At 35.8% G+C, this 22,296-nt stretch overlaps 1 protein-coding gene and 1 pseudogene across 1 annotated transcript in view; both read right to left on the minus strand.

Moving 5' to 3' along the window:
- Window positions 1-22,296, minus strand: part of LOC145240007 (transcription elongation factor SPT5-like) — a 72,888-nt gene that overhangs the window by 8,297 nt on the left and 42,295 nt on the right. The window contains exons 9-12 of the mRNA XM_080103603.1: window positions 19,460-19,561; window positions 13,861-13,934; window positions 9,871-9,976; window positions 5,092-5,158 (exon numbers count right to left, since the gene is read on the minus strand). Coding sequence (XP_079959729.1) covers window positions 5,092-5,158; window positions 9,871-9,976; window positions 13,861-13,934; window positions 19,460-19,561 — 349 coding nt within the window. The remainder of the gene's footprint in view (window positions 1-5,091; window positions 5,159-9,870; window positions 9,977-13,860; window positions 13,935-19,459; window positions 19,562-22,296) is intronic.
- On the minus strand, window positions 5,471-5,597 carry LOC145240494 (U2 spliceosomal RNA; annotated as a pseudogene).

Below are 22,296 nucleotides of genomic sequence, written 5' to 3' on the forward strand. Positions count from 1 at the left end.
CTAAATATCCCAGATTTTTGGATCGCCACGTGTTGCTTTCGTTTTTCGGTATAAAAAAAGCGAAACTCGATTTGAATAGCCACCTACGCGGCCCATGGCCAGTGGTCTCCAGAAAGCAATGTAAACGTTTGGTCAATGTCGGCTTTTCACCGTCATATCAGACAGTTGCTTTCATTTCGAGACACTCATTTTCCTACCCCAAAGTTCGATAAAAACTGTCCCGCACAAAATCTTAACTGCTGAACAGCCATTGCTTACGTCATGTTTCAAGGTCAAGCATCATGCGACTTAACTTCCTCGCACCTATCAATTTCATTTTATAAACGTTAACTTAACACGCTTATCAATTCCTCCCCCCTCGTGGCCGAGATGGTTAGGTGTTTGGCTTTTTTTCCCTTTTGTTTACACCTCCAAGCACCCGACCATGTTTTGATCTACCCCTGCCAAACACCTGGGCAATGCCAGGTACCCCCCGCTAGTCTATATATATATATATATATAAAAGCGAAAATGTGTGTTACTGTGTGTGTGTGTGTCCTTTTTGCGTATTCCACAAAAGGCTTTTTTCGAGAGGGCGCTCGGTCGGCTAACTGCTTAAAACTTTTTATATGCTGTCTAAATCATATCTACGACTTAAGAACGGGGGTCCAGTCCATCGTTAATTTGCCCAATTTTTACGCGCTATTTTTTAGATGTTTTTGATCGCCGCATCTTTCTTACGCTTTTCAGAATAAAAAAAGCGAATGGTGGGGCGGGGGAAACAGAAACTGGCTTGCAGCGCCAAACTAGGTCAAATATCACGCGACTTAACTTTCTTGTACCTGTGAATTTCACTTTATAAACGTTAAATTACGACAGCTTTCACTTCCTCTCCCCTTGTGGTCGAGATGGTTAGGTGTCTCGGTTGTTTTCCCTTTCGTTTCAACCTTCGCGTCAAGGCTTTGGGTTCGAGCCTACCTTCCTACTAAAACTTCTTTTTTCCTTTTACGCCTCCAAACAACGTTTTTTTTTTTTTTTTTAAACAGGGTTGTTTTGATCTATACCCCTCCCCTCAACACACACACACCTACAAACACCCGGACAACGCTGGGTACCCCCCACTGGTCTATAATATAAATCTCACCTGTCTGTTTAAATGTATGTTTGTATGTCTGCTTAAAACTTTTGACAGAGGCAACAGATTTTCACAAGATTGGTATCGTTTTGAAGCTCAACCTTTCGGACAACAAATATAAAAAAATTGTCTAAAAACATAAATTCGTTCACTCTCGACTGGGCACTTTTCTACGAGGAGGGGAGGGGGGTCGCTTTTTTTCACCAATATTTTCGAAATTCATCCTCTCTTTTTGATTGACTAGCCTTAATTTAAACCTTCACTACTTCCGTTTAGGTGATGGATGCAACAACAAAGACATCGTTTTTTGCCTCCTTCACGGTACCAGTTTGAGCCTGTTTGCCTGCTACCACTTTTTTCTTTCTTTTTTTTACTCAAAAAGGCAAAATGGGTGCACGCGTTTGTGTATGTCCACAAAAAGCTTTTTGCATCGGGGGTTCTTGTGTCGGTTAGATTCCGGGAGAAGTTCCAAGATTGTAATATCTCGCATTTGCAGACAGACACAGCTCCTTTCCTTTTTTATGATCGAGTTTTAAAAAATTCTGTCGTTTTGAGTGTTTTTTTTTTTTTGTCTGTTTAGTATAAATAAAGCAAAACTACTCGAATGTAGCCTGGCCTTTGGGCCGGGTAGTATCTGTTTTGTAATTAGTCCTTGGTCAATGTAGGTTGGTTGGTTGTTTTTGTTTTACGGCATATCAACCTTTTTCAGGTTATTTAATGCTGAATCTAGTTATTTTGAAGAACGATTTTTAATGGAGTATATTTTTTTTAAGCCGGATTCTATTTAACCCATAGTTGGGGCCCTAACAGGTACTACCACTCCGGGTCAGAGTGGACCTGGGAGCAATGGCAATTAAAGGGTGGCTCAACACTCCCCAAGGCCTGCAAGCTGGGGCCTCACCATCGGATATAGTTTTAGGTCATATCCAGGATCGGTCAATGTAGGGGAAACCCTTCATACTGAGACAATTACTATTTATTTGGATACTGCCAGAGTACCCCCCTTTTTTGGGGAGCTGGTCCCCCCACCCAATTAAAAACAACTTTTCTCCAACAACCACTCCAGAAGATACCTCACTACTGATGCAATTCTCTATCTATATAAAAGCCAAGTGCGCCCAAGGATGGAGTGCTGCTGCCATATCAGGGCGGGGGCTGCTGGAGACAGCCTATCCTGCCTTGACGGAGTACAAGGTGGGCTTCGTGTCTTGGTGGGGGGTGCCCTTTTCTCTTCCCTGCAGCCTCTCTCCCACAGAAGAGACGTTGCGAGCCTATCTTTGTTTTATCGTTGTTTCCATGGCGGGTGCTCGTCTGGGCTCCAATCTCTGGTCCCCCCTCGCAAATCTTTTACGAAAAGCACCCGTCTAGCTGAAACCACTGTCCAAAATTTTCCCCACTCTTTATCTGTGCCCAAATCAAAACGTAGATTCCATGAACAAAGCTTTCTTAAAACTGCACGCCTGTGGAACTCTGTTCCGTCTGCCTGCTTCCCACCTGACTACAACCTGGATGTCTTCAAGTCCAACGTAAACAAATTCCTGATCAACCGCCCCCTTAAGTAGACATTTTTATTAAATCCCCACACTAATGTACTGTACATGCAATAACCCTTATCCCTGAGTGGCTTCCGAGTCTTGATAAGTGGTGATCACCTTGTAACAAAAAAAAAAAAAATCTTGTTGATTGACTACATTTAATTTGAACGTTTTACACTTCCGGTCGCATCATGGAGTAGCGGTAAGACGTCAGATTTTCTTTCACTTTCTTTTCCGCCTTCGCGTCGTGGGTTCGAGCCTGCCTGCCACTTTTTTTTTTTGCTCAACACACATCTAAAAACACCCGGGCAACGCCGGGCACCCAGGCTAGTTTATTATAAAACTTGCAAAGTTGGTATTTTCATGATTGGTATTGCTCCAGATGTATAATATCTAAAATTAAAAAAAAAAAAGATTCATTCTTTGGGGATCAATTGGGCCAAGTTTCGTTAGGAGGGGGGTTGTTTTTCCAATGTTATCTATAAAAAATCAAACAATGTATACACGTGTGTGTTTATGTAAATATTTAACCAATAAATTCTTAAACTACTGGTCATATAACACTGAAATAAACAGGAAATAGTAATCACAGGATGGTCTACGACTAATAAAATCTTTGTTCAGATGGATGAATAACTTATATAGAAATATGTTCATTTCAACTTGCCGCCATATTTCTATTATTTTTTGCGCAAATTCATTCACAGCTTGAAGTGGTTTAATTTTAAATCTTTCATATTTGTTTGTTGATAGTTCAAATGATAAGGAACGCAGCTGAACCGCTAAATGTTTTGGTTTCGATTCTAGCTGATGGCACCCAATTTTTTTTTTTTTTTTTTCACTTTTGAAATCACTATATCTATGATCAATCGATGCCTTCATTCAGTTTCAAGAGACAATGGATACTCCCTGTAAAGGTAGCTACATGTGGCAAGGGTTGTGAAATCACCAACCACATTTCTCCTGAGTCAGTACTGCTTGAGTTTAGTAGCAAGGAGAAGTCCAGGATGACTGGAAACAATGTCGAAATAAGTGGAGAGCACTTGGAATTCCCAAATGGTCACCCATTTTTGTACTGATCAGACTCAACATGGCTTAACTTTGATAATCTAATGGGACCAGTGTGTCAAATTATTATGTCGTATATATATATAACATTCAAATATCGAGTAGGCTTTGGGCCTTGATAAGTGGTGACTCGTTTGTAGAAAAAAAAAGGCTTTGTAATATTAAATATGAAATCTGGTGGATGCTCTGACGAACTACCAGCCTTTGTACCCCTTTGACGTAAATACTACCGATAATCCTAATAAGCAGCAAAATCCCACCCCTACACAGAGATTCCTAGGTGTAAGAAAGCCTTCTACTCCAATAGTTTCTTCCCCAGAACTGCTAGACTTTGGAACTCCCTTCCGGGAGTCTGTTTTCCTTACTGTACTGACATGCAGAAGTTCAAATGTAATGTAAACTCCCTTCATAATATCCGTGCAAATTATGTGTCTGATAGTAGCCCCCTACTTCAAAGTAGCACGGTGCCTTGTTTGGGGGGAAAATTGAAAAAAAATTAAAAATTAAAAACTAAGTGTATTTTATGACGCCCCCTGCAAGTGTATTATATAAATGACTGGTGAATTACTTGTGACCCCATGTGGTCCCAAGTTGCCGACCCCAAATGTTGTATGTGCCATGGATTTTTCATTTATCTTTAAGTTCTTCTAATGACCATATTATCATTTTCTCACTGACAAAAGTTGATGGGGATGCACACGGCTCCACAAGTCTAAAAACAAAACAAAAAATACAGGAAAAAACAGACGTGGATGATTCATATATATATATCAGTTGAAATCTGTGTGTGTGTGTGTGTGTGTGTGTGTGTGTGTGAGTGAGAGAGATGATGATGATGATGCGGCCTCAGCCGAGATAGAACTCACACTTCCAGTATTCCCTATCTGTCATAGCACCTAATAGTTGTTGTTCGGAGAGTCAAGCTTTAAAACGATACCAATTTTGTCAGGTTTGTCGCCTCTGTCGAAAGTTTTGCGAGACATCCAAATAGACAAACAAACACATTTTGCCTTTTATATATATAGAAGATGAAATTGCCCAATCGTCGAAGATGTAAGCAAGCAAGAAAGCAAAGTTCACAGAGTTTTATAATTATAAACAAATAATAATTTCTCGTTGGTTTAGTCACGTTGAAGAAATGGATGAGTGTTAGTAGACGTAGTACAGTTGAATTAACAGTGTCAGAACATGGGAAGAAGCAATAAATTAAGACTTGGCCAGAGAGAAGTTAACCGTCTAATACATTTAAACCAAATACAATGATATGATCAACAAACAAGCTATTTCGAATTGAAGCATGACCGATCGATAAACAAAGTCCCCCCCCCCCCCAGACAGATGTGAAAATAGATTAAAAAAAAAAAAAAAGGATACAATTGATGACGATTCCTTTTTCAAAGTTTTCTATTTCAGATGCTGTTGGTTCAACTGGATCTTCAGTCTGGGAAAAGAAAGTAAAGATTTTAATAACAAGGCCGATAGCCATTAGTCGCGTGCTCTCGTGTAATGAATGAATGTGTGAATGTAGGATTGACATGAAATTCTTAAAGATAAACTAAAATGACCGAAAAATGGGCTGAAATGACTTACATAAATAAAAAATAAATAACTTAGAATGACTTTAATGAATTTAAGGATGAATTGAATGACCTTAAGAATGACTTGAACGCTTAAAAAATAACTGGAATCCTTCAAAAACAACTTGAATGATCTGGAGAATGACTTGAATGGCTTTGAGACTGACTGGTTGTAAAGTGGGTGATCATTTTACATTAAATTAATACAGAAAGGTGATCCCCCACTTTATATCACAATAAGTACAGCATGTAGTAAGAACAGATACTACACTTTGATCTCGGCCAAAAGGCCAAGAAAAGGGTATTTATTTGCTCCCCCACCGAGCAAATTAGGCACAAGGCCAATTTTTAATGTGAGGAAAAAGGGGAAATGGGGACCATCTCCCCGGGGAGTAGGGGAGCTGGATAATGACAATTGGTATGAAGGGTTGCCCCTACATTGACCAAGGTCTTATATGGGGAGTCGCCCCCACATATGGTCTTTGCTTGCAGTATCTGCTGGAACAGATACTACACTTTGAGATATTAAATCCTTTATTCATGTTAAAAATACAGTGAAAATCAACAATGAATAAAAAACTTAGGCACATGGCCAACTCAAACGGGGGGATTATGGGGGTCGTTGGTCATCCTTGTCACTCCAGAACTTAACAAAATCAAAAGTTTCTCCCAGCTAGTATCTTCTTTCACCATAATACCGCATTCACCCTTTTGTACTGGGGGACGTCCTACTTAACTCCCAATTTTTAAAACATTTTTTATTGATGTGTAAAAACAAAAAGATGACAATAAAAATGGTACAATAACTCATTTGTGTCGAGGGGGGGGAAGAAAAAAACAAAAGGTGATTAGTAGGACCCTCCCAACCTCGTCTAGTTGATAGACTGCCCGTTCCATTAGGTTTGTAAAAGGAACCTCGCTTCTGCGAGTCAGTCTCTAAGTGGGGATGCAATGCAGCCTTCTTCTATCACATCTGATCTTCACCCGTAGTTGGTGTTTCAGATCCTGATCAGAAAAAGACAACGCCCCCTCCGGAAACCTTGCAGACGCGACGTCCAAATCACCATTCTCGCCACAGCCAGGATCGTAATGTAGACCATTTGTCTTTCCCGGTCCCACGGCGGTCTCACGTTGTCAACAATATTGGATACGGTAATCGGGCGAGGATGCTCAGGATCGCTGACCTACGACCAGTGCTGGCGGAGTTCGTGGAAATCGAAGAAAGTGTGATCAGTCGTTTCTACGGCCGTTGTCCTGCAACGGGGACAAGCAGGCGACTCCAAAAACCCAGAACTGCATTGTATGTTGTTAAGTGGAAGTGCATTTCGGACCAATTGCCAGGTCAGAGAGAACTCCGAATTGTTCAAATGACTCGAACCTGGTGCCCAACTCCATGCGGAGTGAATCTCACTCTGCTGCCAACCCAAACGTGCGCATAGCGGGCCGTCGGCCCCCCCCCCTCACTAGATCCCTATGGAGTTCCCTACGGGTAGCAGTCACAAGGTCGCTGGACCTTGGTGGTCGTTTTAATGCGGCTCTGCACTCTTTCAGGAAGGCTGAGTCTCCCTGCAGCCTGCGACAACTCTTGATAGCGGGGTCGAGAATGAGGTCGGGAAAGGCGGCAGTAATCGCAGGGTGCCACGGTTGATCTTCTTGAAGGTGGCTCAGGAAGGCCAGCCTCTCAGCGTCTCGATGACACTTCAAGTCCGGCATTCCCAAGCCTCCATCACACGGACGTTGAATGCTGACCTGTCTGCTCACTCAGTGTCTTCCTCTGTCCCAAAGGAGCGAGGACAAGAGTTCGACAAGAGCTTTTAGGTGTTGTGCAGGCAGGGGAAGTATGGCCAGTCGGTAAAGGATAAGAGTGAAGATGTATGTTGTGCACCCCTCAGCTCTACCCTTTAAGGAAAGTTTCCTAGGAAGCCACGCGTTGACTGCAGACTCCACTTTTGACCGTACCTCCGACCAATTCTTATCAAGCTGGAGACCTGGTCCAAACCACACGCCAAGGATCCGAACCGGGCCATCCATCCAACTGAAGGGTGCCGGGAGGTTTGTGTTGCTCCTCCAGCCGTCCAACCGCAGTCCGACAGACTTACTGCGGTTTATCTTGGCCCCCGTGATTCTTTCATACTGTGTAAGCGCCTCCGACATGATCTCGATGTCTCTGAAGCTTGACACGAAGACTGTGACATGATTGGCGAATGCGGATATCTTGGCAGCTGAGCCGCCAGGCAGAGGCATTCTGTGCAGGGCCGAATTTGCCTCCCCCACGTCTCAGCTTGCGGAGCAGAGGCTCCAAAGCCAGGACGTAAAGCAGGGGCGACAGCGGACAACCCTGACGAACCGACTGAGAGATAACAAAGGGTTTCGGGCCCTTTCCGTTGACTTGCACGACAGCCGTGGGCTGTCGATACATCACAGAGATCCACTTGCCTCTAAGACCAGCCAGGAAACCATGGTCAACCCTATCGAACGCTTTGGACTGATCTAAGTTGATCAGCGCGGCTTCCGTGTTGTCATCTATTCCCACCTCTAGGATCGTGCGGATCAGGTGCAAGTTGTTCTGAATCGATTTCCCCTTAACAGCGTAGTTCTGTTCCGGTTCAACCAACTCGTCGGTAAAGCTGAGAACAGCAGCATCTATTAACAACAGACCTTTGATCTTAACCAAAAAGGCCAAGCACAAAAGTGTTATGGACAGACTGACGGACCGACCGACCGTCGGAGTGACTAATTGCACGCGACTAATAAAAAAAACAAATAAAAATCAACATTTGTTTCAATGTTCAGAGACCAGTTAGATTTTATCTTAAATAAATGGCTCCTTTAATTTGATATGCTACAAGCCATATTTTGTTAATAATTTCTTTGAATCATGTCATGGTGGCATTTTGGATTTCCTGGTCGCCATCTTCGATTTTTCATGATGTTAGAATGGCAAATGATAATGCCCATCAGAATAATACTTCCTATGATGATAAAGCCTTACTTACCATTTTTTTTAGCTGTTTTTATGATGTTTCTACTTAAAACTGTTAAAATAAAACTGACATATGCTAATGAATATGCGAATTAGTCCATAGATTGCCAAGTGAGATAGTCATAAATAAAGTCAACTGAATTTCATGATATATGTTCAAAATTTCATTATATCATAAAAAGATCTAAAGATACAGCTTTTTAAAGATGGGTTAGTCTGTAAATTGTGCAAATTTCCTACCATTTTTAGTCACAAGCTTATATGCATTTGAATAGGACTGACTTAAGACAAAGTGTTCAGTGAACCAAACATTTTTTGATACTTTGAATGGTCATAACTCCAGTTCTATTGGGCCGATTTAAAAAACTAAAAATAATATTTCTTTGTTTTTTATGCTCTTTTCAATAATGCTGGATTTGAGTTCATTCAATCTAAAAAAAAAAAATGGTGTGGTATTGCTAGTTTAATCACTATGACAGAAGTCCAATAACTTAGTATAACATTAAACAAATTAACACTTTTAACCTATTATGGCTGATGAAATAACAATATACCTCCATGGATTAGATAAAGTGTTCAGTTTGAAATTTATTTTGTATAGGTTCCCTAGTTCCGCATAAAGATTCACAAATTTAAAAAGTTTTTGATGAGCCGTTCCATATAAGTTAACAAATTTACCGAATTTCCATTATTAACGATTACTATATTGTCCAACTTCTACTGTACACTTTTTAACCCTTATCCTCGAGTGGCCTCTTCGCCTTGGTAAGTGATGATGCTTATGTAAAAAAAAACAAAAAAACTTTTAGCGAGTTATGGCTGATGGAATAAGAACAATATACCTCCATGCATTAGATAAAGTGTTCAGTTTGAAATTTTGTATAGGTTCCCTAGTTCCGCATAAAGATTCACAAATTTAAAAAGATGCGCTTGAAAAAGTGGAGAGATTACATCAGTCGAAACATTGTGAAAATGACAACTGAGAGGAAAATCATAGTCCAGATGATAAAAGTTTTTAAATATTCTGAAATAGAAACCAATATTGCCAACCAATTTTTTCACAAATTTGAAGCCAAAACCATAAAATAAATACTAACTCACAGAATACGAAAATATCTACGGAGCCAGTAACTTTTCTCTTTTCTTCTCTAAACATCAACCAATATGCCTGAAGATAGGCAAAGGGCAATCTGACAGAAACGTTGCACATATAACACTCAAGATGAGGACAATAGTCCAATCAATACAAGCAATATAAACAATTGGCTCTCATCTAAAAATTTCAGAACTTTGGAAATTAATATTTTACTTGGAAGTCACCACTGATCAAAGCTCGAAGGCCACTCGAGGATAAAAATTAATGAATATAAGGTGGTAGTGTAGTAATCGTTAATGGTATAGAATTTGATTATTTATAGGGCCATCTCAACAAGAACTTGTTTACATAGGATTTAAAGGCTACCATGCTGTATTCAACTGGGAAGCAGGCCAGCGGAACAGTGTTCCACAGGCAGGGAGTTCTGGGAAAGAAGCTTTGTTCGTGTTTTGCAAAATAGAGAAAAATACAAAAGGGAAATTGCTGAGATAACTTACAATTGCAGACATGGCAAAACTCTTAAAGAGAAATCCTTTCCTGTTGTAGCGATTGCTTTCAAAAATGAAAAAGTCTCCATTGATGGTCACTTTACCACCAATTGCTCTAAGAAATGAAAAAGATTAAGATTAGTTTTTTTTACAGCGGAAAAACACGTTTTTATGACAGACAATTATGAAACTTATGGAGCACATCACGGGAAGATAACTCCAGTTAAAGCACCGACACTCCTTCCCCATCTTTAATAATAGCTTTTCTTCCTAAAAATCGAACCTTTTGCTCGGTATCATAACAAATTGTTTTTTCGCTGTAAAACAAAAACTACTTAATGAAATTAAATGAATTTTTTTTCAGAGAACTTTGTTCCATAACGGATACGCACAATTTAAACGTTTTTTTTTATATTTTCATTTTTTAATGTCTTGATTAAACTGTACAAGTACCATAAAAAACAATGTTTATAAAAAATGTTTATAAAAACTGTGAAATAAAAAAAATGTGAGATTGAGAGTTACTTCCCTTGAATTCTTAGCTAATTAAAATTGCTCTAAGAAATGAGAAAGAATAACAGCAAACTTAAATGATACTAGAATGTCAAGTGACTCATTTGGATCAGATATAAAAACAAAAAAATCTATATAAATAGAACAGATGCATGTATGTGTGCATGTGTGAAAATATTTAACCGATAAACTCTAAAACTACTGAAATTAAGACGAAATAGTAATTATACACCAAGGATCGTTTATACCAAGGAAAATCTTTGTTTGGATGAATGACTAACCCGTACAGAAATATGTTGGCAAGTTGATCTGGCCTTCGGGCTAAGATCTGAGTGTAGTATCTGTTCTGATACTACACTTAAGTTCGTTTTATTCTTAGTCAATGTAAGGGAAACCCTTCTATACTAAGGCAATTTTTATTTTTGCCTACTACCAGAGTGCCCGTTTTTGGGGAGTTGGTTTTCTTCCACATTAAGAACGACCTTGTGTCGCATTCTGCTCTGGTGGGGAAGCAAATAAATGTTTATTAGTATGAAATCTTCAAGAATGAACATAAGATTGATGAAATATTGTTGGGAGATTAATTTAAATGATGAATATTATTAAAGAATTTATTGGAAAAAAGAAACAAAAATAAAGTAAAAAGTTATAAGAAACATGATTGCTTTTTTTCTACGATAAAAAGCGCCTGTGGCAAAATAAATAGCGATGCAGATCGACAATTTGAGTCTACAGAGTTCGAATCTAGTCAATTCCATAACACCATTTTCAATTATGGATGTTTTTAGAATCAGGTACTTACAGCCGGAATAACATGAAGGTTGCCAGCATCGGAAATTTAAAATAGTGCTATGAAATTGACAGGATTCAAACTTAGTACACTAATGTCATTAATCTGCATTATTAGTCATTTACCAATGCTATCTCCTTATATTTGATCGATTTTGAGGAGATTGAAAAAGATTCAATTCTAGAGAATGCAAATGGCGTTTTTAAATTTATCTTCTTCGAACTCCAAACTGCTGCGTAAAACGTCATCATTGTACACATTAACAGCAACGTCATCAATTTGTGTGTTTTCTATAGTCCAGGTCAATTCCTATATGGCGCTACAATTAATAAATAAATAAAATGTACAAAAAAAAAAGGATAAAAAAAACATAAGACTTATCTTTTGTAAAACAAATAGATTTTTATTAATGAACTATACAGATGAGAAAACTAATTTTAATGTCTTTTGTTTACACTTATGTATCTGAAGATAATGTTGCTTACAGGCCTCCATACTTTTTTAGAAAAAAGGTGCAAAAATTGATTAACACCCTCTATCATTTTAATTAATTAAATCCAAACAAATTTTTTTAGACGATTTTGCTTTTGCAATTTTTATTATCTCAAGAGTCATATATTCTATTATATGAATGTATTTTTTTATTATTGGAAACTTTTTATATAAAAAAAATCTGTTTAAACTTCACATTGCGTAATATTTGAATTTAATATCATTTAAAGATTTTTAGAAATAATCATTTTTTAGAAATGTTTTTTTTGTTTAGGTACTTCAAATAATTATATTACCAAGAAAAAAAAAATTATCAAGAAAAGTGTTTATTTTTTTTTAACATAATATTGATTTTATGTCCAATTTTAATTAGCACTTGAAGTGAAATAAATAACAGGATTTTATATATATATAAAAATAACTATTTTTTAATTATTTGGTCTTTTCAGCTTTAAAAAATGTTGAAATTTTTATCGACCTACATTTATTTTGTTTAATTTTCGTAATATGAAATATGGGTTGGGGGTAGAACACCTAAAAAACCAATATTTCCTCTAATATATATATTTAACAAAATCTACTTTTAAGTTTATTTAATAATGAATAAATATAAAAAAGTTCAGGAATATATGATGATTATTTGATTTTTGCTAGATTTTTAAAACATGGGTACATCTATGGCTTCAAAAACCTCAATACATAGGAAAATTGTTTTAAAGCGTCAATAATGTAAGCACGATTTTTTTTCTCAGATTTTCATTTTTGTATGCTGTAAAAATATTTTTTTTAAATATAAGCAGTTTATTTCAAGCTTCTTTTAAATGGTAAAAAAGTTAGGATGATAACATTAAATTACAGTTACATTGTGTTACATACAGGGGGGGGGGTTAAAAGTGTGGCATGTGTTGGAGGTACCTATTGTTTAATGTTATAGAAAGCGAAAAGATAATAGAAAATTACTTTCAGTTTTGCAAGGATCCATGGCATAGTGGATAGAGTATTTGGAAAAATTCAGATGTAAAAGTTACACTCTTCTGGAGAGTTAAGGTTCAATCTTTAGTGCGGGCGACACTCAAAATACAATTGCGAATTACTTAGGATTTCTACCCAGTCATGACTGACGGAACGAGAGCTTCCATTTGAAATTCTGTGCTGATTCCAGAGTCTGACAAGCTATACCTGAAGAAGGTTGGAGGTTATATCAGTTAAAATGTGAAAATGACACTAAAGATGAGAACGGTAATATGAATTCACAAAACTACATTAATAAATTGCATTTCTTTTTATATCTCACTAGTGGGGGTACCCTGTGTGTGGAGGAAGGAACCCTGGGCAGAAGAGGGGGAAGAAAGAGAGGTGTTTAAAAAAAAAAAAAAAGTGGTAGTAGCAGGATTCCCCGACGTTGCCCAGGTGTGTGGAGTAATGACCCCCCTCCACTCCCGGGGGAAGGTTAAAAAAAAAAAGAAAAAAAAAAGTGGTACAGTAGCAGGATTCCCCGGCGGTGCTTGGGTCGAGCAAGGAACCCCGAGAGGGGGGATTAAAAAATAAATAAATTGGTAGTAGCTGGGAGGGGTGGGGGGGAAAGTAGGCAGTTTGGGTGGGGAGAGAAAAAAAATTGAGAAAACAGTTTCCATTTTTGTCGTCGTCATTTTTTACCGGTTTTTCATTTTTAACTTGGAGCATAAAAACATTGAACGCATAAAAGAAAAATAAATTAACATAATTCGAATGCTTATTTTATTCTCTTTCCATCGATGTAATTCTTTTAAAAACTGACCCACAAATAAAAAAGATATGACTTGTTGAAGCACATTAGGTATGTAATATTGCTGATGTCCACAAAAATACAGCATACCCTTGTAATGCTACACATCTAATTTTTAGGGATTGAAAAACAGAATAACTGTCCCATTGCCCCTGTACATACTCCTGATTAACCTAACAAGCAGAAAAATCCCACACCTTTATTGTTGAGGTCCGTGATGCTAGAAAGCCCCTTCTACTCTAAGAGTTTCTTCTAACGAACTGCTAGACTTTGGAATTCCCTCCCTGTTTTCTGACTGTAGTAGGCAGCAGAAGTTTAAATGTAATGTGAACATATTTCGCTGCTCAACTCCCCAGAATCTCCTGTTAGACTGGATTCCAAATTGTATGCATTGTTTGGATTGAACATGAGTAAAAAAACAAAAAAATAAATAACTTACTTGATTGCATCAACATCAAAGAGTTTCTGTTTTACATGTCGCCTCGTACGCCATACATATTCATCGTAGATTCTCTGAATCAAATGAAATTCAAAATAATAAAAAAATCCTTTGAAGAACTTTTGGTTCGTGTCCAGAATCCCCACCCCATATTAAAACATAAAAATGTGTATGATATACATACCCAAGATCATTTTTAAGCCATTAATAGGAATTCATAGGCATTACAACAAAAAAAAATCTTGCAAATTTGAATTATTGTTGAGTTATCACCTGTGTTTTTGGAGATTATTTTCAAAATAATGACACTCATAAAATCTGATTTTTTTTTAGTTAAAAATAAAACTACTTGATTAATTTATATGATTTTCGGGATATGACATTTTCATAGCACCACAGGTACACGCATCATATATTTTTCTTTATTGTTGTTGTTTTTTTTAATATAGGGGGATTTCTGAACAAGAAATTTGACAACTTTTTTTCACCTCAAACAAGGCATCTGGTAACTCAAGCAAAGAGGCTACTGTGATAGAGGTCAGATTGGGGGGGGCAGATTTTAGTTCATGTTACATTTAAACTTCTGCATGTTGGTACAGTTAGGAAAACCTGGGAGCAGGGATGAAAACCCAAAGGTGAACGATTCGAGGAAAGAAGCTATCAGAGTTGAAAATCTTTCAGCATCTAAGAACTTTGACAGTGAAAGGGGTGGGATTTTGCTGTTGGGTGAATCAGATGTACTATGTTCGTCAGAGCACAGTTTGTAAAAAATACTTGACAGACAAGCACAGCAATGGAACACTGATGATGTGACAGTGGTTGGAGCTCGACAGATAATGTGGGACATATTGCGTTAAGAATTCGTTCTTGCATTCTACCGAAGAGTGGGAGGTTAGTGGTTGATGCACTGTGACAAACGTGCATGGGTAAATGGTATATAGAATACTGGCAAGGGTGAAAAGTTTCTAGCTCGGTAGAGAGGGAGGGGGGGTCAACTTTCTTTGCAGCAGTCTTGGCAATGTCATGTACTTATCAGTGACAATTACATTCCCAGATAGTATGTTTGATAATGGCGAACCCTTAATTTAACTCAAGTCAAGGGTTATCTCCCTTGTTTGTCATACTGAATTGGTCGGCCCATTTTCTCACATTAAAACATATGATAAAGCTCGACAATTTGCGAAATTCTATTTTTACTTGTAATTATTTTTCTACTGGATCATTTTTTGTAATTTTTGGAACTTATACTAATTTCAACATGACACTGTGATAGTGTGAATAAAAAAATGACTACGTTCAGCATTTTATTAGCCCTAAAAGAGCCCCTGGGACACACCCAAGAGTTATCACGAACTATAGACAAACAAAATTATATAGAAATCAGTTAGTTGTTTTTTTCTTTTTTTTTTTTTTTGTTTTTTACGTAGGCATAACCATTTATCAAGGCCCAGAAAACACTCCAGGATAAGTGTTAACAGTGTACAGTAGTCAATTGGACAATATAGTAATCGTTAGTAATGGAAATACGGTAAATTTGTTAACAAGTGGAATGGCTCATCAAGAACTTGTTTATGTTGGACTTGAAGACAACCATATTGTAGTCAGCTGGAAAGCGGGAAAACAGAAGACAATTCCACAGGCGTGCAGTTCTAAGAAAGAAGCTTTGTTCATGGAATCTACGTTTAGGTTTAGGCACAGATAAAGAGTGGGGGGGATTATTGACAGTGTTTTCAGCTACCTGGCTCTTATATAGATAAAAAATTTTATTAAGCACAAAAGTGTCAATTTTAGCCATTTTAGCCTGAATGGCATCCCAAGGGGGTGGGGCAACCAGAGTCTTCCCGGAAAATCCGTTCTGTTACTTTTTTACTCATATGTTTAATGTTTGTGCAAAATTTCAAAAAATTTCAAAGCGTAGTTATTGAGAAAAGTGACGACAGACGAATGGACAAGGGTGAATTTACAGGTCCACCCTCCTTTTGTCGGGGGACCAAAAATATTACTAGTTTATTTGAAGCCTCTTTTAATTAGTACAAAAGTTATGATGATAATATTAAATTATATAACAGTTACATCGTGTTACATATGGGGGGGGGGGGTAAATCTGTCGCATGTGTTGGAGATCCCTACCAATCTAGTACCCTTAACAATAATAATCTGTGATAGTAGAATATTTTTACTCCTCAATAATTAAAAATACCAAAACTAATTATGATGTAATTTTTTTAAATATTACTCCTTGATCGGAAAGACTATTTTTGGTGATGATTTAAAAAAAAAAAAAAATAACATCAACTAAGAATGTAATTCTCCTTCTATAGATATATAATAATAATAATCTATATATCTATAAAAGTGAACGTGTCTGTCTGTCTCTGTGCATGTGTGTGTGTGCGTGCGTGTGTATGTGTGTCTGTGTACATTTCCCTATGCAATATCTCTGTCAATTTTCAGTCTACAGACTTGAAATTTGATATACAAGGTACTGAGATTTGGGAAAATCTTTGTTATCGGTTTTCGGTCAGAAATTTGGCTGTTAAGGGGGTCAAAGTTCAACGATTTGACCTTTGAGAACTCTACCAAACTCCTCTGCCAATTTTAAGTCTAAACACTTGAAATTTTAGATATAGGTTCCTTGGACATGGCCCTAACTTAATAACTCAATTTGAGCCCAAAACAATAAATGTTAAGGGGTCATAATAGAGGTCAAAGTTAAAAAAATTGATTTTTTTTTTTTTTTTGCTCAACATACACCTCCAAAAACCCGGGCAACGCCAGGCTGAAATGCTAGTAATAATAATAATAATAATAATAATCCAAAAAAATATAATAATATAATTACGGAACATAAAGTCGAATTATATCAATAATATAATGATATCAAAATGAAATGAATCTGAATTCCTTTGGTCATTAGCAGCAAAATCCCACCCCTACACTGTATAAATCCATAGATGCCGGAAAACCTTTGACTCAAATAGTTTCTTAACTCAAACTGCTAGACTTTGGAATTCCTTCCCGGTCTCTTGCTTCCCTGACTGTACTAACATTCAGAAGTGTAATGTGATCAGACATTCTGCTGCTTCACTCCCTACATAGTGTCTCCTGCAAATTTGGTCCCAATTAATAGCCTCTTACACCCAAGTAGCACTGTGCCTTATTTGGGGTGGAAAAAAAAAAAGAAGCAATTTTACTTAAAATACAAATTATTGATTAAAACTAGACTTTTTAGCCTATTAAAAACTGTAGGAGTGTCTTATGCTAAATTGATGGTTGAATATGGTTGAATTTGTGCTTATTTTTGCATTAAATACTAATCTATATATTAATACGATAGCATGTGTGTTATTTTCTGTGTCGCGCTTGCATCCGGGTCGTTTAATTGTCATGTACTTCCATTTCTTGTAATAAATAGTTTTACCAAGAATTCTTCATAAGTTTTAATTTAAGTTTCGATTATTGCTGAAGGATCTCAAGTTATATATATTCTTCATAAGTTTTGGTTTAAGTTTCGATTATTGCTGAAGGATCTCAAGTTATATATATTCTTCATAAGTTTTGGTTTAAGTTTCGATTATTGCTGAAGGATCTAGAGTTATATATATTCTTCATAAGTTTTGGTTTAAGTTTCGATTATTGCTGAAGGATCTCAAGTTATATATATTCTTCATAAGTTTTGGTTTAAGTTTCGATTATTGCTGAAGGATCTCAAGTTATATATATTCTTCATAAGTTTTGGTTTAAGTTTCGATTATTGCTGAAGGATCTCAAGTTATATATATTCTTCATAAGTTTTGGTTTAAGTTTCGATTATTGCTGAAGGATCTAAAGTTATATATATTCTTCATAAGTTTTGGTTTAAGTTTCGATTATTGCTGAAGGATCTAAAGTTATATATATTCTTCATAAGTTTTGGTTTAAGTTTCGATTATTGCTGAAGGATCTAAAGTTATATATATTCTTCATAAGTTTTGGTTTAAGTTTCGATTATTGCTGAAGGATCTCAAGTTATATATATTCTTCATAAGTTTTGGTTTAAGTTTCGATTATTGCTGAAGGATCTAAAGTTATATATATTCTTCATAAGTTTTGGTTTAAGTTTCGATTATTGCTGAAGGATCTCAAGTTATATATATTCTTCATAAGTTTTGGTTTAAGTTTCGATTATTGCTGAAGGATCTCAAGTTATTTATATTCTTCATAAGTTTTGGTTTAAGTTTCGATTATTGCTGAAGGATCTCAAGTTATATATATTCTTCATAAGTTTTGGTTTAAGTTTCGATTATTGCTGAAGGATCTCAAGTTATATATATTCTTCATAAGTTTTGGTTTAAGTTTCGATTATTGCTGAAGGATCTCAAGTTATATATATTCTTCATAAGTTTTAGTTTAAGTTTCGATTATTGCTGAAGGATCTCAAGTTATATATATTCTTCATAAGTTTTAGTTTAAGTTTCGATTATTGCTGAAGGATCTCAAGTTATATATATTCTTCATAAGTTTTAGTTTAAGTTTCGATTATTGCTGAAGGATCTCAAGTTATATATATTCTTCATAAGTTTTAGTTTAAGTTTCGATTATTGCTGAAGGATCTAAAGTTATATATATTCTTCATAAGTTTTGGTTTAAGTTTCGATTATTGCTGAAGGATCTAAAGTTATATATATTCTTCATAAGTTTTGGTTTAAGTTTCGATTATTGCTGAAGGATCTCAAGTTATATATATTCTTCATAAGTTTTGGTTTAAGTTTCGATTATTGCTGAAGGATCTCAAGTTATATATATTCTTCATAAGTTTTAGTTTAAGTTTCGATTATTGCTGAAGGATCTCAAGTTATATATATTCTTCATAAGTTTTAGTTTAAGTTTCGATTATTGCTGAAGGATCTCAAGTTATATATATTCTCCATAAGTTTTGGTTTCGATTCAAGCTGATGCACCCAAATCATATGGATATATATTTTTTTTTAATTTTTGAAATCACAACTTTATAATATATAAAAATCGATAACAAATTGACTCTATATATAGAGTATATATGCGAAATCTGCATACATTAAAATATCATATTTAAGTGTATTTTATGACCGGGTTACATGGAGTCTCTCTGTTAGCTTAGATAAAATACTTTTGCAGTTTTAACAAAAGAGCTACAATAATATCAGGGCATCTCCATTTATGCTGAACATCCACAGAATGCCAACATTAATATATTACATGTGAAAGAGTCTGCTGTGGAATTTCCACAGGTCCCGCTAGTGTAAAATTATTACCTGTAAGGTTGACAAACTACAACCCCCCCCCTTCTCTTCCTCCCAAACTTTAACTCCACAGGGGTTTAAGCATTGTCTACTCTTAGGGTTTACATTTAAACAATTTTTTAATGTTATTTGGCAATGTCCAGTTGCAAGAGAAAATGAGAGTACGGATTATAGGGATATAGGGGTTAATGGATAGGACACGATAGACATAGATAGAGATAGGGAGAGAAAAATTTTAAATGAAAGATGTTACACACAATTTTTAACTCTTATACCCCCCCCCATCCCGGGCAATGCTTGATGACTATACTAGTAATAAATAAATAAATAAAACTTACTGAAGAATTGAGGTTTCTCCTTTTACTACGGTCAATTCTATAGTCAATACGTGGTAGGAGTTTCAGATGGATTAAGTTCATATCCGGCTCCGCATAAACAACCTGAAAAAAGTTATAATAACAGATTGAATGTATAGAATCAGCTCTTAACCCTGCGTTAGTCCCATAGGGTGTTTTGTCACCCCCACCCCCAATTTTGTTCAAGTGCTCATAATTCTTTTTGGCAACTTATTTCTTTTTCTCCTTCCTAGTACTCTCCTGACTCACTGAGGGTATAGAACACGTGGTGTGGCACAATTGTATCTCAGTTTTCCTTGGAGGTAGACATTGCTTTGTCCTTCTGGGGTGTCCAGTCACCCCAGCTGACTAATGTAGGTATGATTTTATGATTTATATATTTTTGTATTTTTTCAGTTGGGAATGAAAATTCGTAGCTATAAGTGCATATTATGTATCATTAGGCTACTATGTAATCTATATATATATATATAAATTTGTATTCTTGTTTGTTTGTTTGTTCACAATTTTATTAATATATACAAAAAATCCATTACTTTATTATCTCTATATAAATAAAATGAACTCATTTTTTCCCGTCTGATTTTGACATTAATAGAACGACTACGGTAGGTCTTTTTTTGACATTTAATAAAACGACTACGGTAGGTCGGCGCGAACGTGAAAATATAATGTGAATTGTCCAGCACGCTAACCACTACGCCACAGACACTGCAGCTTAGTTTAGTGATTTTAAATAACTTCACATGAAAGAACTACGAAGCCAAACTGGTGTTCTCTTCTCAACTGTTCCTTGTGAACGATCCCCAAACGGTGTTAAGTGGTGGCAGGGGGAGGAGGAATTTATTAGAGAGAAAATATTTTACCACTTCCATTGATCTTAACCGATTTTGGCCGTGACTTCTCAGCAGAAAAAGTATAGAAATCTAAGATTATCGAGGAATTTGAGAAATAATAAGCCTATAACACACCTCAGATATTGTTCTGCCGTTTGTGCATATTATATTTGCATGAAATATCTTGATTTTTAATCCTATTAATGTCAAAATCAGACGGGAAAAAATGAGTTCATTTTATTTATATAGAAGATTATTATTTCCAACATAGATTTTTTTTAGAAACAGAGTTATTTCCCCTGTAAACTTCTAAACATAAAAAGTAAAAACTCTTCACCCAATAATTTACTAAGTTTCTAGCGTGAAAAAAAAAAAAAAAAATTAAACAAAAAAAAAAAACAATAACAAAAAAAAAACACAAATAAACTGACAGAATTTGTGTTTTTAGCCAGTGAAAGGAATTTTCTTAAACTTCACTTAAATGTCATGTACACGTTATCCCTATATATTTATATATATAAAATGAACTCATTTTTCCCCTCTGATTTTGACCTTAATAGGATTAAAAATAAAAACATTTCATGCAAATGAAATACGCACAAACTGCAGCACTTTATCTGAGGTGTGTTATAGGCATATTACCTCTCCACTTCCTCGATTATCGTAGATTCCTATATTCTTTCTGCTGAGAGTTCACTGCCAAATTCGGTTAAAATCTATGGAAGTGGTAAAACCTTTTCTCTCTAATAAATTCCTCCTTCCCCTGCCACCACTTAACAGCACTGCAGGATCGTCCACAAGGGACAGTTATGAAAGAACACCGGTTTGGGTTTTTTTTTTATTTCATAGTTGCTTAGAAAAACTGGAATGGAATTTTACTTAACAGAATCAAAGGGTTATTTATGCCATTTTTTATTTTTTTATTTTTATTTTTTTGCTTTTCGCTGTGTTTTTTTTGTTTTTCTATGATTTTTGCTTTGTGTTTTTCCGCGATTTTTGCTTTGTGCTTTTCCAATTATTTTTTTAAAGAAGTTTTACGTTTGTTCGCTGTTTTTTTTGTTTTGGTTTTGCTGATTTTTTTAGAGAAGTTTAACATCGTTTTTTTTTTTTTTATATTTAAACAAGGTTATTACTCCGCTTATTCTTTACTTTACCCCCCCCCCCCTTTAGGTTAAACTTTATCCCCCTCCCCCTTACACACACCTCCAAACAACCGAGCAACACCGGGTACCCCTGCTAGTTGTTTATAAATATTTTTTTTCTGTCTATGAGCTTATCAGTCGTCGTGGTACAGCGGATAAATGCTTTTTGAAAATTACCTTTTCCCTTCGTTCGCATTTCAGTTTAGTGCCTACGCGGCTAATTAAAAAAAAAGATTTTTTTTGTAGGTCGCTCAAGCACTTGCTGCTATTTTTATTGAAACAAAAGTCGTTTTGATTCATTTATTTTTTTTATATTTTTTTTTTTTTGGGGGGGGGGGTCGAACGCATGGACAACAAAAAGTGCTCACTATCTGGAGAATAGCTTCTCCTCTTTGTATCCCTTCTGCCGAAATATCTGGTGGAGAGAGTATCACATAATTATTTTTTGAGCAATTACATTTACAAGTTTTTATCCGTTCTTTTATTTTTGAAATTGTTGTTGAGGTAGTATAGCATATGTGTTCAAAACGGAATTTTATGTCAACCCGGGCAATGCTGGGTACCCATGCTAGTATATACATATATATATATATTATAAGGTAAAATTAAAAGCCAAGAACAATGCGAGATTTTTTTTTTTATATAGAGTAAAATTAAATGAAAACAAAAGAAATAAATTTCTTTTTTTTGTTGTTTGTTTTTTCTTTTTCACACAAATTTTAACTCTAAACAACAGTCATTTTTTTTTTTTTCTGTTGTATTCAATGGTGTTATATATTGAATACAACAGAAAAAAAAAAATTACTGTTGTTTAGAGTTGAAATTTGTGTGAAAAAGAAAA

The sequence above is a fragment of the Euprymna scolopes genome, chromosome 19, assembly GCF_053919585.1.
Source record: "Euprymna scolopes isolate OS-2025 chromosome 19, ASM5391958v1, whole genome shotgun sequence".
In the NCBI taxonomy this organism is placed as follows: Eukaryota; Metazoa; Mollusca; class Cephalopoda; order Sepiida; family Sepiolidae; genus Euprymna; species Euprymna scolopes.